Source organism: Littorina saxatilis, linkage group LG2, assembly GCF_037325665.1.
Source record: "Littorina saxatilis isolate snail1 linkage group LG2, US_GU_Lsax_2.0, whole genome shotgun sequence".
Classification (NCBI taxonomy): Eukaryota; Metazoa; Mollusca; class Gastropoda; order Littorinimorpha; family Littorinidae; genus Littorina; species Littorina saxatilis.
Genome location: NC_090246.1, coordinates 79,951,854 through 79,969,295, shown reverse-complemented (window position 1 = coordinate 79,969,295; position 17,442 = coordinate 79,951,854). Strand labels below are relative to the sequence as shown.

General features: G+C 44.7%; 1 protein-coding gene across 1 annotated transcript; it reads left to right on the top strand.

The window, feature by feature from the left end:
* Positions 1 to 2,297: 2,297 nt before the first annotated feature.
* Positions 2,298 to 17,232, top strand: LOC138959844 (cephalotocin receptor 1-like). The gene is made up of 5 exons (XM_070331485.1): positions 2,298 to 3,454; positions 6,230 to 6,421; positions 6,899 to 7,083; positions 7,560 to 7,831; positions 13,128 to 17,232. Exons 1-5 carry the CDS (start codon positions 2,939 to 2,941, stop codon positions 13,403 to 13,405), a joined length of 1,443 nt encoding a protein of 480 aa, XP_070187586.1. The 5' UTR covers positions 2,298 to 2,938; the 3' UTR covers positions 13,406 to 17,232.
* The last annotated feature ends 210 nt before the right edge of the window (positions 17,233 to 17,442 follow it).

Here is a 17,442-nt window from a genome sequence, read left to right as displayed (position 1 = left end):
TAGGTATCGGAAAGATACCACTCAGTGCACGGCTGACATCACGGTACCCTGACATTCCCTCTCACAAGGCTACAGATACTGACAAATACTGAAAGATACTGACAGAAACTGACAGAAACACTGGAGAGTATTCCCGCTTGTCATCATTTTCACGAGTTTTCATTCACAAGCACCTGGGAAATAAATCTCATGTTCCCCGGGGAATAAATCCCCGGTTACCATAGTTGCAGGAAGCCCTATTACATGGATAATCAAAAACAAACCCAATAGAAACGCTCGAGGATTCTTCGGCTCTTTTCATTGGCGTTTCCCCAGACCTAAACAGACGACAAGACACTGCTTTGCAAAGTTCCAAAAACCAACTGGCAAACTGGCAAAAGTAAACAAAAAACAAAACTACTTCAATAAATTCGTCACAAACAAATGAAACCTACCGATATGTTATGTCTTCTTACAAAGTCACGGAGTGCGTGTATCTGTGTTTCGATACACAGACGTTCGGAGAAACACGAACGTCAAGTTCAAGTAAAACGACACCTGACACACACATTTTGACCCGTGCACAAGACGTTGTATCGATAAACGAAGCACAAGTAAGAAACAATAATAAAAGCAAAGAAAATAGCAACACGATATGCAAACATCTAACAAAGCCGAGCAAGCAGAATGACAGGTCTAATGAAAAACAAAGAGGTACCGAGTCGGAAACAAGATCGCGATTCTTTCCTTCGCTGCACGACGCAAATCTTCTGTGACCTTTGACCAAACGTAGCTTCCACATTCGATCACCGTGCTCAGCTTAATATTTACAACAGAAAGCCGAGGGGTGGAATACCGAGATGAACCTACAGAAATGTGCATCCTCAAACCTGACATATTCATCCCAACTCATTTAATGAACTCAAAAACACAGAAAGTTGCTTTCACACGCCATCTTTGATTGCCAGTGGTTATCAAACCGGGACCCGTGTGGTTATCAGCACGGGACCCGTGTTTCAAAGCATGGCTCCCTGGGTTGATTGTGCACTTGTTTTCTCACTACCAAAATGATGACAAAAACGATGTTTGATGGTTTGTTGACAGACCAGCTTTTTTGTCGGTCCTCGGGGGGCCTTCGGCCTTGGTCAATAAATATGAAACAAAAGACGATATGCTCCCCCTCGGACAGACAAAAAAGCTGGTCTGTCAACAACCCATCAAACATCTTATAATGTCACGGCAATATGTCTGCCCGAAGCAGTGGGATGTTCGAATTATGATCTCTCTCTCTCTCTCTCTCTCTCTCTCTCTCTCTCTCTCTCTCTCTCTCTCTCTCTCTCTCTCTCTCTCTCTCTCTCTCTCTCTCTTTCTCCCCAATACAATCTCTTCCTTGTCGTTTTGTAGTTCACTGATTGTTTTACGCACTGCAAAAAAACAGAAACCCATGCACAGACTGGTTATGCACTTTTCGAACACCGCGTTGTTTGTTTGTGTCCACTGCATTTGTGTGGCCAGAAAAGGCGTAGGGTTTCTTCGCATTGGTTTGTTTAGCACAACTTTCTCATCTTCAAACTTAGACCACACAAAAATTCTGCGCAGCTCTTTCTTTTTGTGCACTCTCACTGTCTCTGTCTGTCTCTCAGCTTTCATCCTGTATCGGCTGACTCACTGAAAACTCTCATTCTGCAATCAAAACCATGCACTTGCTCTCTTGACCCACTACCAACTTTATGGTTTGTTGAAAGTCCTCATGAGCTACTTTCAACTTTTGTTAAAATTGTGAATGATCGTCTCTCCATGTCTCTCTGATTGTCTCTGCCTGTCTCTCAATGTGTCTGTCTGTTGCTGTCTCTCAATATTTCTCTCACTGTTTCTGGCTCTGAATCTCTCTGTCTGGCTCAATAGCTGTCTTTGTCTCTGTCTCTCTCTCAGTGTTTCTTAGTGTCTCAATGTCTGTTTCTCAATTTCTCTCTTCGACTCTCTCTGTCTCTCTCTGTCTCTGTCTCTGTCCCTCTCTCTGTCTCTCTGTCTCTGTCTCTGTCCCTCTCTCTGTCTCTCTCTCTGTCTCTCTCTCTCTCTCTCTCTCTCTCTCTCTGTTCTTGCTCTTGTTGTCTCTGTCTCTGTCTCTGTCTCTGTCTCTCTCTCTCTCTCTCTCTCTCTCTCTCTCTCTCTCTCTCTCTCTCTCTCTCTCTCTCTCTCTCTCTCTCTCTCTCTCTCTCGCATTCTCAACGAAATTACGCCCTTTGTGTTCGAGTCTGTTTGACTTTTTTGTTCGTTTTGTACATTATGTTTCCTTTATGTGCAAATTTGTTCTCCTGGCAGAAACGGCTTTCCTCACTTTCTGATCCTGTCATCGTTTAGATATTTTCCCATCGCATTCCTGCCGGTAATTAAATTATGTTTGGTTTGTGTGTTTCAGGCATTTTCTGGAGGATACAAAAACAGCATACGTCAACAGATAAAGGAGTATAACCCTGTGGGGCCTCGCCATTGAATAACTACATTTTGATTCATTCATCGAAACAAAGAACTTGGAACATAATTAATTCTCTGGTGTGCGCAGTCCTATTTCCCCATACAGGCAAAACTTCCCCCGGTGCAGACAGTCGAGACATTACTGTTACGTAGAAAAGGATAGTGGTGCATACACACTCGATGTAGAGTTAAAAAAAATTGAAAATAGAAGCAAGACTGTTTAGTGAACAAACGAAAATAAGAAATAATAATAAAATAAAAAGCACCGTGGCATATAAATACATTACAGTGGTAGGATTGTTCAAGATGAATTTCCTCTCTGGTAATGCTTTTGACTGAGAAACAGTCACATCTTCTTCACGGTGGATTTACATCCTTGTCAGTGTAACACGACCATGCTTTTTTGAACAAGAGAGGAAGCACAGCGGAGCAAACGTGAAACGTTTTGGATTGATTCAACGTCAGTGAATTTCACACTGTCATCATGAATTCGACAACGACTATCATGTTCGACGCTCTGGATAGTAACATGAATTTGTCAAGACCGGAATCGTTGACGACTGCACAAGCATTGTCTCAATCTTCCCCTGTGACTATGGAGACAACATATCAACGCAACGACTCGTTTCGTTACCTGGGAAACAGTGTTTCTCTATTCAACAGTGTTTCCCTAGCCAACACTGCTTCTCTGTCCAACACATCAGTGAACATATCGGCCAACGCAAGCGACACAGGCAGCTATTGGGACCGGAACGAGAACCTTGTGAAAATCGAGATCGCTATTCAAGGCACCATCTTGTATCTGGCTCTCTTCGGCAACATCTTCGTTCTGGTCGTACTGCGCCTGCGCCGACAGAAACTGTCCCGGATGCAGTGGTTCATCATCCACCTGACCCTGGCAGACATCTTTGTGGCCATCTTCAACACCACGCCGCAACTCATCATGGACATCACCAACAAGTTCTACGGCGACGACTTCCTCTGTCGCTTCATCAAATATGTACGTATTGACGTCAGGTTTGGGCCATCTTCTGGCGGAGCAGATTTTAGGATTTTCTTCCGTACTCTTTTACTGTACCTGGAATGAGTCATGTGCTTTGTAATTGTCAAAACATGTACATTAAAGGGATATTACTTTAACCACAGATACAATACGAATGCTCCTAAACGCGATACATGTTGAACTGTTGTGCTGCCATTAACCCTGGGCCCTACCCATTTTGACAAAAAGTCTACGCCTGAGAAAAAAGTTATAAAAAGGGACATGATAGGGACAAGATAGTTTTTTTTATGTTAAATCATGTATTGTTAAAGAGAGAAATCAAGAGAAAGGGAGCGTTAAACGCTTATTTATAAGATAATGTATGAAACGTGTGCTGTGTTGTACCCTTACCCCCTACCCATTTTGACAGAAAACATGCGTGTAATCTGCGCCTGACAAAAAAGTAATTAAAATGACATGACATTTTTGAAAGATAATTTTTAATGTAAGCTCAAGGATTGTAAAAAAATAAATCAAAAGACGAAAAGGAAGCGTTAATGTATGAAACTCAAGTATGGGGTATCAAACTTTTGCACAGGAATCACACCACTGAATAAATGAGTTAAATTCAAAAAGAAAATAATATTTGATTTTCGAGCTTAAATACCTGGTTTCAATCAGTTCTTTATCAAAGCTATCTATCTTTTCAATTTGAGACACGCCAGTCGGGCGAAAGACCTATTTTAATTCTACTTCCTGTTCTCAGGGGTAGACTCCAGCCTTAAATCAAAGTGAGTGAATGTGCTTCAGGGCGCTGCTTCTCTCCGGCGTTGGAAACAGAAAGTAGTAGCCACCTGGTGGCACCATGACCAGCGCCCTCTAATACGCCGCGAACTAGTAACCTCATCACGTACACAAACAATGGAAGTAACTCAGTGGAAGTAACCTACAAGGAGTGGGTTTTTTCTTTGCATATTTACCAAATTTAATCAAGCTTTTAAAACACCTGCATTTGCAAAATGAAGACCGTCCTGCTGCGTGGTAGCATTATTTGAAACGCAGAATCTTATGGCATAACTTTGGAAGCGTCGTGAGGTTATTTTTAATAGACATTATCCCTTTCGGTATCATGGAGATGTTTTGCAGCTGGCAGTGGCAAGTGTAACCGTGTGCCGAAACACAACGATCACCTCGGGAAGCGAAGTGCAATCAAACAGGTTTGAAAATATTAGGGCTAATTTCTTAGCCCTATAAAAACTGTTATGCAAACCCGAAGGTTTCCATGAACATCCAGACAATCGGAAACTACCACACCCTATCACAAACAGATTTCCACAAACCACGGGTGTTGACTTTAAAGGCCAACAACTCGGGTGCAGAGTCTGCTGTGAAAGGAGCGGTAGCCTCCCCTGTCACAATCGCCCCCGTTTGAAATGAACTTCGTCCCGAAGTTCTGAACCGGGAGACCACTGTCCATCCCAAGTTCGCAGAATGGGAACAGCACGAACATGTTCAGTGGTCATATTATGCCATTATCTGAACATATCATGCCGAGTCCCATCCCTGCTCGCAAGCGCCAGATGTAACCGTGTGCCGAAACACAACGATCACCTCGGGAAGCGAAGTGCAATCAAACAGGTTTGAAAATATTAGGGCTAATTTCTTAGCCCTATAAAAACTGTTATGCAAACCCGAAGGTTTCCACATTCATATATTCCATGTGTCACCTTAGGTGTATATATTAGATTAGACAGCCAGCCTCTGCCTACCATATCTGAGACGTCCGTCTCTTTTGGGAGGAGGAGGGTGGCCTTTGTAGCTGTGCGAGAGTATGCGAACGACTGTGTATGACAGTGTAAATAGCCTATCCTCTTTTTCTCACCCCCACCCCAGAGGGGGTTACAGAGACACATCTCTGGCCTCCTCACCTGATCCCCTTCCCATGCCTCTGTAGACAGAGGGTGCCATAAAGGCGTTGATGAATAAACCGACATAAAGTCGCAGCCCTGTACATATGTTTTTAACCGGCCAGTATAGGTCCTAGGGAGGACCGGGTTTGCTTTTCGCCAGTTGACTAGCCGCCGAATCCACAAGTACGTAGAGGGTGCCTCGGCTTCTCCACCACGACCCTCCTTGGTCTGACACTCACTCCTTTGCCATGATCAGTCGGATGCCACTTTTCACAATTTTATTCTAAAGTACCAACAAATCAAATCAATTCCCTTCCGGAATAGCAACGTTCCACGTTTCTTGAATACAAAAGCATTTCTGCCTCGGAATGAAAGAATAAATCTCTACAATCGTGTATCTCCTGCAAGGAATTGATTTTAAATCCTGTTCTTCCAGCATTTCCATTACGGAAAGTAAAAGGTTTTTTTTTGTTGTTTTTTTTTGTTTTTTTTGTTTTTTTTTTGTTGTTGTTGCTCATCTTCACCCAGGCACACATCGTAGAGCTTCGGCTCTGATATCTTTGACCCAAATTGCTCTAAGCAGAGAGGTCGTTAAACTGTATTTTCGTCGAAGGTTTCCATGAACATACAGACAATCGGAAACTACCACACCCTATCACAAACAGATTTCCACAAACCACGGGTGTTGACTTTAAAGGCCAACAACTCGGGTGCAGAGTCTGCTGTGAAAGGAGCGGTAGCCTCCCCTGTCACACAAGGAACAGAGGACAGTGACTAACACTGTCGCTGTTTTGTTGCATTTGACGGTGGTGGGGATGTAGGGTGCTGCCGTTGTGGTAGAGTTGACAGCATGGTGATTAACACTGTAACTGTCGTTTTGCAGCTGACGGTGGTGGGGATGTACGCGTCGTCCTACGTGCTGGTGATGGCGGCCGTTGACCGCTACGTGTCTATCTGCCACCCGCTGACCAACCAGACGCTGTCCCCCAAGCGCATCCACCTCATGATCCTCCTGGCCTGGGGACTGTCGCTCGTCTTCTCCGTGCCACAGATCTTTATCTTCAGTCTGCACAACGTAAGCTATTCATCAGCATTTGCATGAGCATGTTCTTTTAAATATAATGCACGGTCTCAGGCCATGGAAAACACGACAGTTAAATGTCGAAATTGATATCAAATGTCAACACGTATATCACATATTAACATGAATCTTAAACGTTAGTATGGACATCAAATGTCAACAGTTATATCTAAATTCAAAAGGGAATTCAAACATCAGCATGACATTCAAAATCAACATTGATGTCAAACGTCAACATGAATATCAAATGTAAAAGTGAATATGAAAAGTAATGTATACATGAATAAAGACGTTATATTAAATTTTCTTTAGTCGGAACCATTGCACCTATTTCTTCATTTGTCTTATGCGCCACCAATGTCATTTCCCAGATTTGTTAATTTTGTCAATTTGATTTGATTTGATTGATGTCCAGAACTGAATATTTGTATTGCCACATCCAATGACAGCCGTTGTCTGTCCCTGTCCTAGATGGGCGGGGGTGGGTACGAGTGTTATGCCGTGTTCGACCCGCCCTGGGGCCTGCAGGCCTGGGTGACGTGGCTGTTCCTCTCAGTGTACGCCCTCCCCTTCCTGCTCCTCGCCTTCTGCTACTCGCGCATCTGTCACGTGGTCTGGCTGAGCGTGGACTCCAAGCAGCCCGCCACGTGGAACAGGCCCGACAGAGGCGCGCCGGAGAGCAAGAGCTTTCTCTGGCGGATCTCATTCAGGTGAGTCAAAGACGAGGACAGGGAGATGATAAGTGTTGTTTAACACCCTCGTGGTGAACCATAAGGGGCATGTTCCCGACAGAGGCGCGCCGGAGAGCAAGAGCTTTCTCTTGAGAATCTCCGTCAGGTGAGCGACAGATATAGGATTAGTTACAGTGATCATTGAGGGAGGGAGGGAGGGAGAGAGAGAGAGAGAACGAATGAGAGAGTCACAGACAGAGGCGCGCCAGAGAGGAAGAGCTTTCTGCGGAGAATCTCCTCCAGGGATAGATTGTTTTCTTGGGGCCGCCTCCTTGACCTGAGCGGACAATGAGGATTGACTACAAGGGGAGAGGGAGAAGGGGAGGTAGCGGGGAAAAGAACGTTCTTTATGACCACGGTCTACACAAAGTGTTCGTGTCTTGTCTTCCCAGGCCTTCTAGCAGCTCCGGTTCCGGGAACAACAACTCCACCTCTCTGCGCACGCGCCCCAGTGAGGCCAACGGTCACATGTCCGGTGAGCATGCGCAGTCGCTGCGTTGCCTGACGTCGAGCGGACTAAGCAAGCCGAGAGGTCACCAGCGGGGCGTGTCCAAGTCCAAGGTCAAGACGGTCAAGCTGACCCTGAGTGTGGTCTTGTGCTACCTGCTGTGCTGGGCGCCATTCTTCGTGGTCAACATGCTGACCGTGTGGGACCAGACCATCGCCTTTCAGGGTCAGCACCATTAACATATTTGTAATGTACCATGGGCGGAAATCTCATTATCATTCTTTTTATACGGTTACAGCTACCAAAATAATATCTGAAGCAATCTTTCGAGTGAAATGCCGTCATTTCGACTTCGTCGCTAATTAAGAATTTGTTTTTCAGTACTATTTGATATGGCAAAACGTGTGATTTAAAAACAAAGTGACCATTTTTAATTCTGTTCGTTAATTGTTATGGTCTAGAAGGTCTAATTACTGTGCACGGCTCCCCAAAGTGCGCGTCCCTGCGTCCTATACGCACTTGAAAAAGAAATCCCGTACTAGAAATTAATGGAGGGGATCCCGGGATGCACTAAATTTATATTGTCGTGCGTCCCGTAGGTACTCTTTTCAGACTGTAGTCGTCAGCTAACATTACAAAAGAAAGACCAGAAGTCACGTTGAAAGTGTGCGTGTGTGTTGCATTTAACTAGGTATAGTTAAAGTGTCCTCCTTGAATATTCTGGTGATAAAAAAACCCACTTCATATCATATTATTCGCGATCGCAATGCGTTATATAAATTATGTACACAGGGACGTTGGGGATCCGGGACTCTTGGGACCCTCTAAAACTCCGCTTCGGGGGTCCCTGGGCCCTCTAAACATTAAAAGCGGGGGAGCCCTGAGACGGCTGGGTCGGTATTTCTAACAACATACCTTTCTTGCAATTTTTTATTCTGAATTTTTTTAACTTTGGCAGTCTATTTGTTTTTGGAATTTTTAGTTTTTATGGGAATACAAAAAGGGTCCCGGGTGGCTTTTTCATTTCGCTTCAACCCATGTGGCTATTCGCTGCCGAAAGGGTCCCGATATCACCGCTAAAATAAACAATGACGTTTCGGAGGTCGTCTAAAATCAGTCCTGGTTCGTCTAATTTGTCACATGTTGCACTGACATGGTTAGGCCAAAAAAATAATAGGTGTGGTTACGGTAACATAGCCAAAAAAAATAGGGTAGGTAGGTAGGCAATCACTTTTTTTTTTCTTTTTTTTTCTTTCTAATGTGTACAAATTAAACCTACTTGACAGGGAAATAAGTGTGCGACTCGGGCGCTTTCGCTTTCATTGCGTTTTTTGCACTCGGTTTTTTTTTTTTTTTTTTTTTTGACAAATGTAATAAAAAGTTATAGGATCGGCCCTTAAAAATAGGGTAGGTCGGGTTACCGTAACCACACCTATTTTTTTTTTAGGCCTTATACGAGTTTACATGTGACCACGGGTGAGAAAATAATGGTTATACAGTAAAGTTGAAGAGAAGGGAGTAGACACTGGTGAGGAGAGAGCAGACGTAAAAGCTATGTGGTGATCCAAGAAATAGGTATTTCTTTCTTTTTTTTTTTTTTTTTTACACGAGATGAGACTGTCCTTCCAAGTGGACACAAAACATAAATCAGCAGTCTGGACACTTTCTGTGCACAATGTAACGTTTCTGCTTTGGCGCGAGAAAAAAGAAAGGTTTATCAATCAATCAATCAATATGAGGCTTATATCGCGCGTATTCCGTGGGTACAGTTCTAAGCGCAGGTTTTGTTTGGTTTTTTTTATGTTTTTTTATGCAATTTATATCACGCACATATTCAAGCTGCAGGGATTTGTTTAACGTAGGTCCAGTGTCGGGATTTACAACAGACCGATACAACAGCTGATGTAAGACTAAACTTTAAGTAGACAAAATGGAAAGAAGAGCAGAACATGCCTTCAAGCCTGAGCCGGTTAAAATACTGATGTCTCTACGTGTCTAAGAACAGGTATATTCTGACCTCCATCGTGATCTTCTCAGATGTGTTTCCTGTTCGCAACAACAACAACAAACTATGCATACCCTTGCATGGCTGAGAACAACCTCCATTCGAGCAGTGTCGTGCGCTGTTCAATTGGGTAGACTTGCCTTTGGGCAAAACCCAAACCAGACTGTCATCGGAACCATTTCTTTTCCAATTTCCCCCATGACGCAACAATGGCGCAATACACGTACAATTCTCCCGCGTTTGAGCCGAGCCCATGAGACGAAACCATCTGCAGGCGCTGAGAGGCAAACTCATTTCAAGCTTTTCACCGAGCCAAGTGTTTGTTAAAGGTCCATTCCTTCCCGTATAAACGATTGGGCTCACCATCTCAGACCTGGTCAGGCTTTTACACGAGATGAGACCGCCCCCTCCAATCGGACTCAAAACATAAATCAGCAGCTTGCATGCTTTCTGCGCAGATTTTTTTGTTTTAAAGAATTTCTTAAAATTCACTAACGTTAATCTCCGAAATTAACTCATAAAATAATGTCCAACTGTATATAAGAAACATTCAAGATGTTAATGTTTGGTATCTGTCCAAATGGAGGAATGGTCTTACTCCATGTACCGTATACACCGGGGCAGATGTGAGTTAAGGAGTCGCGGGACAGTTTTCACAGGAAGAACTGTGCCTTTAATGTTTCTTTCAGTGGGTGACGTTGAATGAGGTATCGGGCATAGCGAATGTGTGAGTATGATGGGGGTAGGGGGGGGGGGATGGAGGTTAGTTGGGAAGGGGACCGGAATGTCCATTGAATTTTATTTGTCCGATCCATTGACCTAAATTATCTCTACATCACATAGATCTGAAAAGTGCGTAGGCTGCAGGATCCATTGACGGACATTCTTTTTATATTCATCTCAGTTTAAATGAGTCACCCATTGAGCAAGTAACCAGCCATCGTGTTCTCGGGGTCACAATAGACCCTGAAGTTATTTCTTTGATAAAAATGGCATGTAATTTTTATTTTCGTGTGTGTAGCCCACCTCTTAACTCGGCCATTAAAGCAAAGGGGTTTATTGAAACAAGACGACAGAGACAGGACGAGAGCACACTCTGGTGCTGACATCTGACCAAAAAAAGAACATTAACACAAAAAATATAGTGTCGCTTTAAACCAACATTTTGAAATCGACAGCGCATGCAAAAGGATGGCGCGTGATTCCAATTATCGTCTGTGAGTCCAAGACATTGACTCGTCCATTGGAACAGAAAAGTTTTGATATGTGATAGCACAGAGAGAGAGAGAGAGAGAGAGAGAGAGAGAGAGAGAGAGAGAGAGAGAGAGAGAGGACACACACACACACAGATACACACACATACACACACACACACACACACACACACACACACACACACACACACACACACACACAAAAGCAGAGCAAAATAGAGAGAGCGAGAGGGAGAGAGAGAGGACACACACTCAAGCACACACACACACACTCAAGCACACACACACACAAACAAACACACACACACACACACACACACACACACACACACACACACACAGGTATAGCAAAATAGAGAGAGCGAGAGGGAGAGAGAAAAGAAGGGACAAAGAGTGAGAGGCAGAGACAAAAAAGATCGAAAATAAGAGACATAGACAGACCGAGAGTACACTTTAGTTTTAAAACTACATCAACAACGGTTTAAAAGTGCTGCATTAAACACAACATGTATACACAGACAGGAAGAGGAGAAAATTAGAGACAGAAATGGAAAGAAAACACACTCTACTATTAACATCGGATCCCAACAAAAACACCAAAAATAGTGTCACTTAAAACCAAATATGTGACCCTCCACCACGAAATGAGTCGCATGTCACCTTTGCATGATTTTCATATTTTTACATTTTCCTAAAGAGTTTGTTATGCTCTATCCAGTGGTGAAAACCGTTTTAGAAAAGAGCGAAAACTGTTTGAGTTATAAGGCTGTGACTAAGGTGACCCTCACACTGTTACCAGACACTCCCCGGACTTATATTGTCATTATTGAGCCTATCGCAGAACCGCGCGAGGTGACATGCGACTCATTTCGTGGTGGAGGGTCACATATAAAGAAATGTAGAGCGCATTGAAAAGGATGGCAGGTAATTTCAACTATCGTACGTGTGACCCAGACGTTAGCACTGCCATTTGAGCAAAGAGGTTTATTATAGCGCTAAACGAGGCGGTGCAGTTAGCGACGTGCAGTCGATGGCAAGTTCTGGCGCTAAATGGCCAGACGTTCAGTGGTCAAAAGATCACTGTTAGTGACGTGCAGTGGATGGCAAGTTCTGGCGCTAAATGGCCAGACGTTCGGTGGTCAATAAGAAGCGAGCGAGAAGAAGAAAGAAGTGGTCAATAGATCACTGGAGACCGGCTTTAGGACCAGTTGCACAATCAATGGCGAGAGGCGGAATTGGCCATGAGAGCGGATGCAAAATATCTGAAGGATTACAGACCTACTACATTTCTTTAAGAGAAAGAGAGGGGGGCCCGGTGAAGAGAGAGAGAGAGAGGGGAGAGAAGAGAGAGAGGGGGGAGAGAAGAGAGAGTTAGAGAGGGGGGAGAGAAGAGAGAGAGAGAGTTAGGCGGGGGGGGGGAGATAGAGAAACACTTCCTTCACACAAGAGCGATCTTATTGGCTGTCGGTTAATCCTTCTCCTTTTCTGGCGCTCACTTTAACGATTCTCTTTGCCCGGGTCTAAGCACTACCGGCTTAATGCTGGAAACCACGTCATCGTCGCTGAGGGAGATACCACTTTTGCTGACGTGTGACAAGGCCCCACAATGCATCACCATTTCCGTCACAAAACAAACCTTGTACTACGAGTCACATGTTGGGAAAGCTTAACACAGAAAAGTTGGCTAAGCTTGGCGATTTGCTCAAACTATCAATATCCGAGAATAGGTGCACTTAATTGGGTGGTTGCATAGATCTGTATTAAAAAATGAAATAACCATCACAAGTACTACACGTACGTTGGCTATCTGGGTGGTTCTTGGGAAAAAATATCCTTAACTTTTTGTGCTCAGTGTACATACATACATACATACATACACACACACACACACACACACACACACACACACACACACACACACACACACACACACACACACACACACACATACATACATACATACATACACCAGACCCTCATATCGGTTCCCGGTCAACGTTAAAACATTTAGTCAAAACTTGACTAAATGTTAAAAGGGTAGCGCCGTACTGCACGGTAGCACGCTATCCCCAGTGAGAAAGCAGCTCGAATTTCCATGAGGGTAACCTCACAAGACGATAATTATGATACCAATATCAATGCCAATAAAACTGTAATATGCACTGTGTGTGTGTTGTAGGCCCCGTACTGTAAGGCCGCTCGCGTTCGCCTGTGAAGATCCATGAGAGAACCCTCACATAGCAATATGATACCAATAGCAACACCAATCAAAACTGTACTATGAATTGTGCGTGTGTTGCAGGCCCTGTGTTCACCATCATCGCGCTGCTGGCGTCGCTCAACAGCTGCACCAACCCCTGGATCTACCTGGCCTTCTCGGGCCGCTCGTGCGCCGCCTGCACCAAGTCCGAGCGCCGCGTCTCGCGCTCCTGGACACGCTCCACGCACGTGGTCACCGCCTCCTACGCCGACTCCGAGTCGCGCTGCCGGACCTCCATGTACGACCTGTCGCGCTGCAGCTCGCGGGACGCCAGCCCCTGGAACAGGGACACGCTACGCACCAACAACAGCGTCTGCTGAAAGGTCAAGTCTGGCCTTGGTTGTTGCAGCAAAGAGCAGTGAACTAGGGACCTCCCTGTTCAACTTGTCGCCATTCAGCTCCAGGGAGGTCAGCCCCTGGACTTCCCGAGATCGGCTTCACCAAATTACTATCCGGCTTTTGAACAAAACAACACTAGTATGAGCGTCTGGTGAAAGGTCAGGTCGGGCCCTAGTTATAGCAGCAAACAACTGTTAAAGAGGGACCTCTATGTGAGCCTACGACCTGTCTCGATGCAGCTCTATGATGGCCATTCTTTGGAACAGAGACACGCTTCGGACCAACAACAAACAACAGCACTGTCTGCTGAAGAAACGATTCTGACCTGCCCATAGCGCGAACGCCCTCGCTGGTCGCTTTTCTTGCTTGGAAAACGATCTGCTTTTCTGCAAGCATTTCAAAGATGGCGGATTGAATGTCAGCAAATGAGAAATGTGATCGAGTGCGACAGCGAAACAGGCATTGAACACAATTATTCGGCGAACAGAGACACGCCGAAACGTAGACGCGTGCATATCACAAATATCTCCCTGCAGAGCGAGGAATAAGACGGAATGATAAAGTTTCCCCTTGCATGGGAAGCGGTAAAGCCAGCGGCATGGAACTAGAATACATGTCATGTGACAATGTGTGGGTATTGAGGACGCACAAAAACAGAAGGATAAAGCATGGCTTAACAGTCATCTTCTATTACGGACAACCCCGCTCGAATACAAGAAACACATGTGTGAAGGACTGACCTATGCTACAGAACCACGTTATCGACGGACACGCTCACGCTCAGCAAGAAGGAATACAGGGTACTGCAGAACGGGCCTAGCTTTGGGCGTGTAGTGTTAGAAACAGGCCGGGATGACATTGACATGAAGGGATGCTACAGCTCATACAGTCGCCCGTCCAACGGGACCGCCAAGTACCGAAGAGGCTGTACACGGCTAGGAGACGGAAGTCACCGTGGTGTGAATTCCATGTCCCTATTTCTGCAAGGGAGTCTTCTGCCATGACTTTACAGCTTGTCGTCCACTTTCACTGTTCTGTCGCATAGTCGGCTTGACGTGTCGAAAAATTTCGTCATTCGTACCCAGCCCTGGTTGAAAGCTCAGCAACAACCAAGCAAAATAATCTTCATATGCTTCTTGTGCGTCTTTGTCCCACTCTTTTGTTTTGCTAAAGCAAACTCAGCAAAGCAAGCAGCTCATGCCTCCCTCCTAGCTGTCCAAGGAAGGGACATTGTCGTCATTAGTCGTGCCTAAGACCAAAGGGAAGAGCGGGAGCCGTGATAGAGCCGAGCCCAAAGGTAATGAGCGCTTCTGGGGTGATAATGCGAGACAACTCCTGTGATCTTGCCGCGAGGTGGCGCCAGTTACCAGCCGAAAGAAAGAAGGGGCATAACCTCACCAGAGCCGACCATTGTCTGTTTACCGTATAAAATGCACGACTTACACACGAACTGTTACCAAACCGATATATATATGCTATTTGGGACCAATACAAGGTTTTTTCCTTTCTCGTGTGATCTTGCCGCAAGGTGGCGCCAGTTACCAGCCGAAAGAAAGAGGGGGCATAACCTCATCAAAACCGCCCATTCAGCTCGCTGCCTTCTGTGCTGGATGTTGAAGGCCGACTGCAAACTGCGATTGGTTCAGAACAGGAGGACCAAAACAGTTGTTATTCGTGAAGAAATGCTTTGTTCAGCGTGCCCTCAGTTACATTACAGCAACAAAAATATGTTTGTTATAGTATATTGCTACCCTTATTAAATTGTGATTGTTTGGTTCGACTTAAGAATCTCTTGCTTGCTATTATATGTAAAATGTTAAATTTTAATGTCTAATGTAAAGCGCCATGAGACTGCCATTCGGCGGTGAACAGCGCTATACAAGAATGTTTTATTATTATTATTATTACTATAGCTGTGGATATGTTTGTGCGTGTTTTCGGTGAACGAGTAATTGTGAAATACGAGCATTGTGCCTGAACGTGATTCAAATTTTAATGTGATTTAAATTTTAACGTGATTTAAATTTGACCAAAGAGTATGAAACCATTTTTCTTCTCAACGTTGTAATGACCTACTAACCTACACTTCTTGTGACTTTCATCGCACATATCTGAACGGTTCTATCTCTCGCTTCAATGTTGCAACCTGTTCAGACCGAGTCTGATCGTATCGCTGCACGTCAGACTGAATCACTGTCAGACTTAACACGTTGCACGTGTGAACTGTAATGGCTTTGGCTTTAATTAATGTTACATATCTAAATGCGACGGGCGCAGTGGCGTGATGGTAAGACGTCGGCCTCCTAATCGGGAGGTCGTGAGTTCGAATCCCGGTCGCTGCCGCCTGGTGGGTTAAGAGTGGAGATTTTTCCGATCTCCCAGGTCAACTTATGTGCAGACCTGCTAGTGACTTAACCCCCTTCGTGTGTACACGCAAGCACAAGACCAAGTGCGCACGGAAAAGATCCTGTAATCCATGTCAGAGTTCGGTGGGTTATGGAAACACGAAAATACCCAGCATGCCTACCCAACAAAAGCGGAGTGAAGCAGACTCTGCTGTCAGAGTATAGTGTGGGGAACTCAAATGGGCAAACGAGCTCACATGTCACCAGAATTTCTGGAACGCAGAAGAAGAAGAAGAACATATCTAAATAATGATGTATTTGGCTTTAATGTTGAGTATTTAAAGACAGACTTGATTTTAATGGTACGTAACTGACCAACACCAATATGAACAAAAGTCTCGTTGGTTTTACGACCACAAGATTGACCAATTCTGTCCCTGACTTTAGTACTTCAGGTAACCATGTGTTCATAACTAGGCAAGCTTGCAGCTATGAAACAGTCGTATGTTGTATTTTGTTGCACATATTTAAGGAGGAAAGCATTCTCAAACTCAATATCTACATGTGTGTGTGTGTGTGTGTAAGTGCGTGCGTGCGTGTGAGTAGTGTGTGTGCGTGTATGCGTACGTGCGTGCGTGTGTGTGTGTGTATGTGTGTACAGAAATAAATTGTTGTAGCAAAATGGGCATTCTGGTGAATTTGAGCTAAATTTCCTTGAAGGCATTGTTGATGATGTGTTGTTCAAACATTCTACGCTGTTCTCAAATGCTTCACGTCCGAATTATGTTGTTGTTGTTGTTGTTGTTTTTATTCTGGTCAAAGTGTTTCCTTTGTTATGATAACCTCAAAATCGCAACGACGTGCAATACCAAGCAAGAGAACCCATACATTATTTACAGTTTGTGTTTTTGTTGTGGTTCTGTTTTCCTCAGCGGCTCTGTAACTCCGTTGTTCGCTCAAGTTGGAAGTTTTTTTCGACATTAAAAATAAGTAAGCTTACTTTGATGGTTATGTCATCAATATGTTAATGACACTGTTCTTCTCGCGACATGTTTAACTCCACATATCAGTCCTCAGTGTCGCGTGTTTCTTTCAGGCGAGATATTCTTTCGGCTAGCTACGCAAGAATTAAACACCATTGCTTGATTCCGAAAAGGTCGTCAGCACTGGTCGGTAAAAAACCATAGACAGCCAATCGGATGGGCAGCTGCGTGGCCGCCATGTTTTCTCGCCAAGCGAGCAAGCCCAAAGCTACCTTGCGTCGGCTTGCGTCGCCCAGCGTCACTCGCGGCGAGATGTTCCCAAGAAACGGTACTTCCTCGCCCCACTCGCCAATCTCGCCTATTCTCGCCTGTAAGAAACAGGGGACAGGCTTTTACAAGGGGCGGGCAAAATTAAAAGTTAAGTCGGTATCGGCGCTGGCATAAAAACCAGTTGTCGCTATCGGTGTCGGTTCGATCCCCACGTTCGGCGAGGGATTTATTTCCCAGAGAGCACACACACACACACACACACACACACACACACACACACACACACACACACACACACACACACACACACACACACACACACACACACACATTCCTGTATAAGAGGCATCCAGACGCACTTTTTTGACGTGAAAGCTTGGGTGGATCCTGACATTTGCATGGTGACTTGCAAAAAATTGT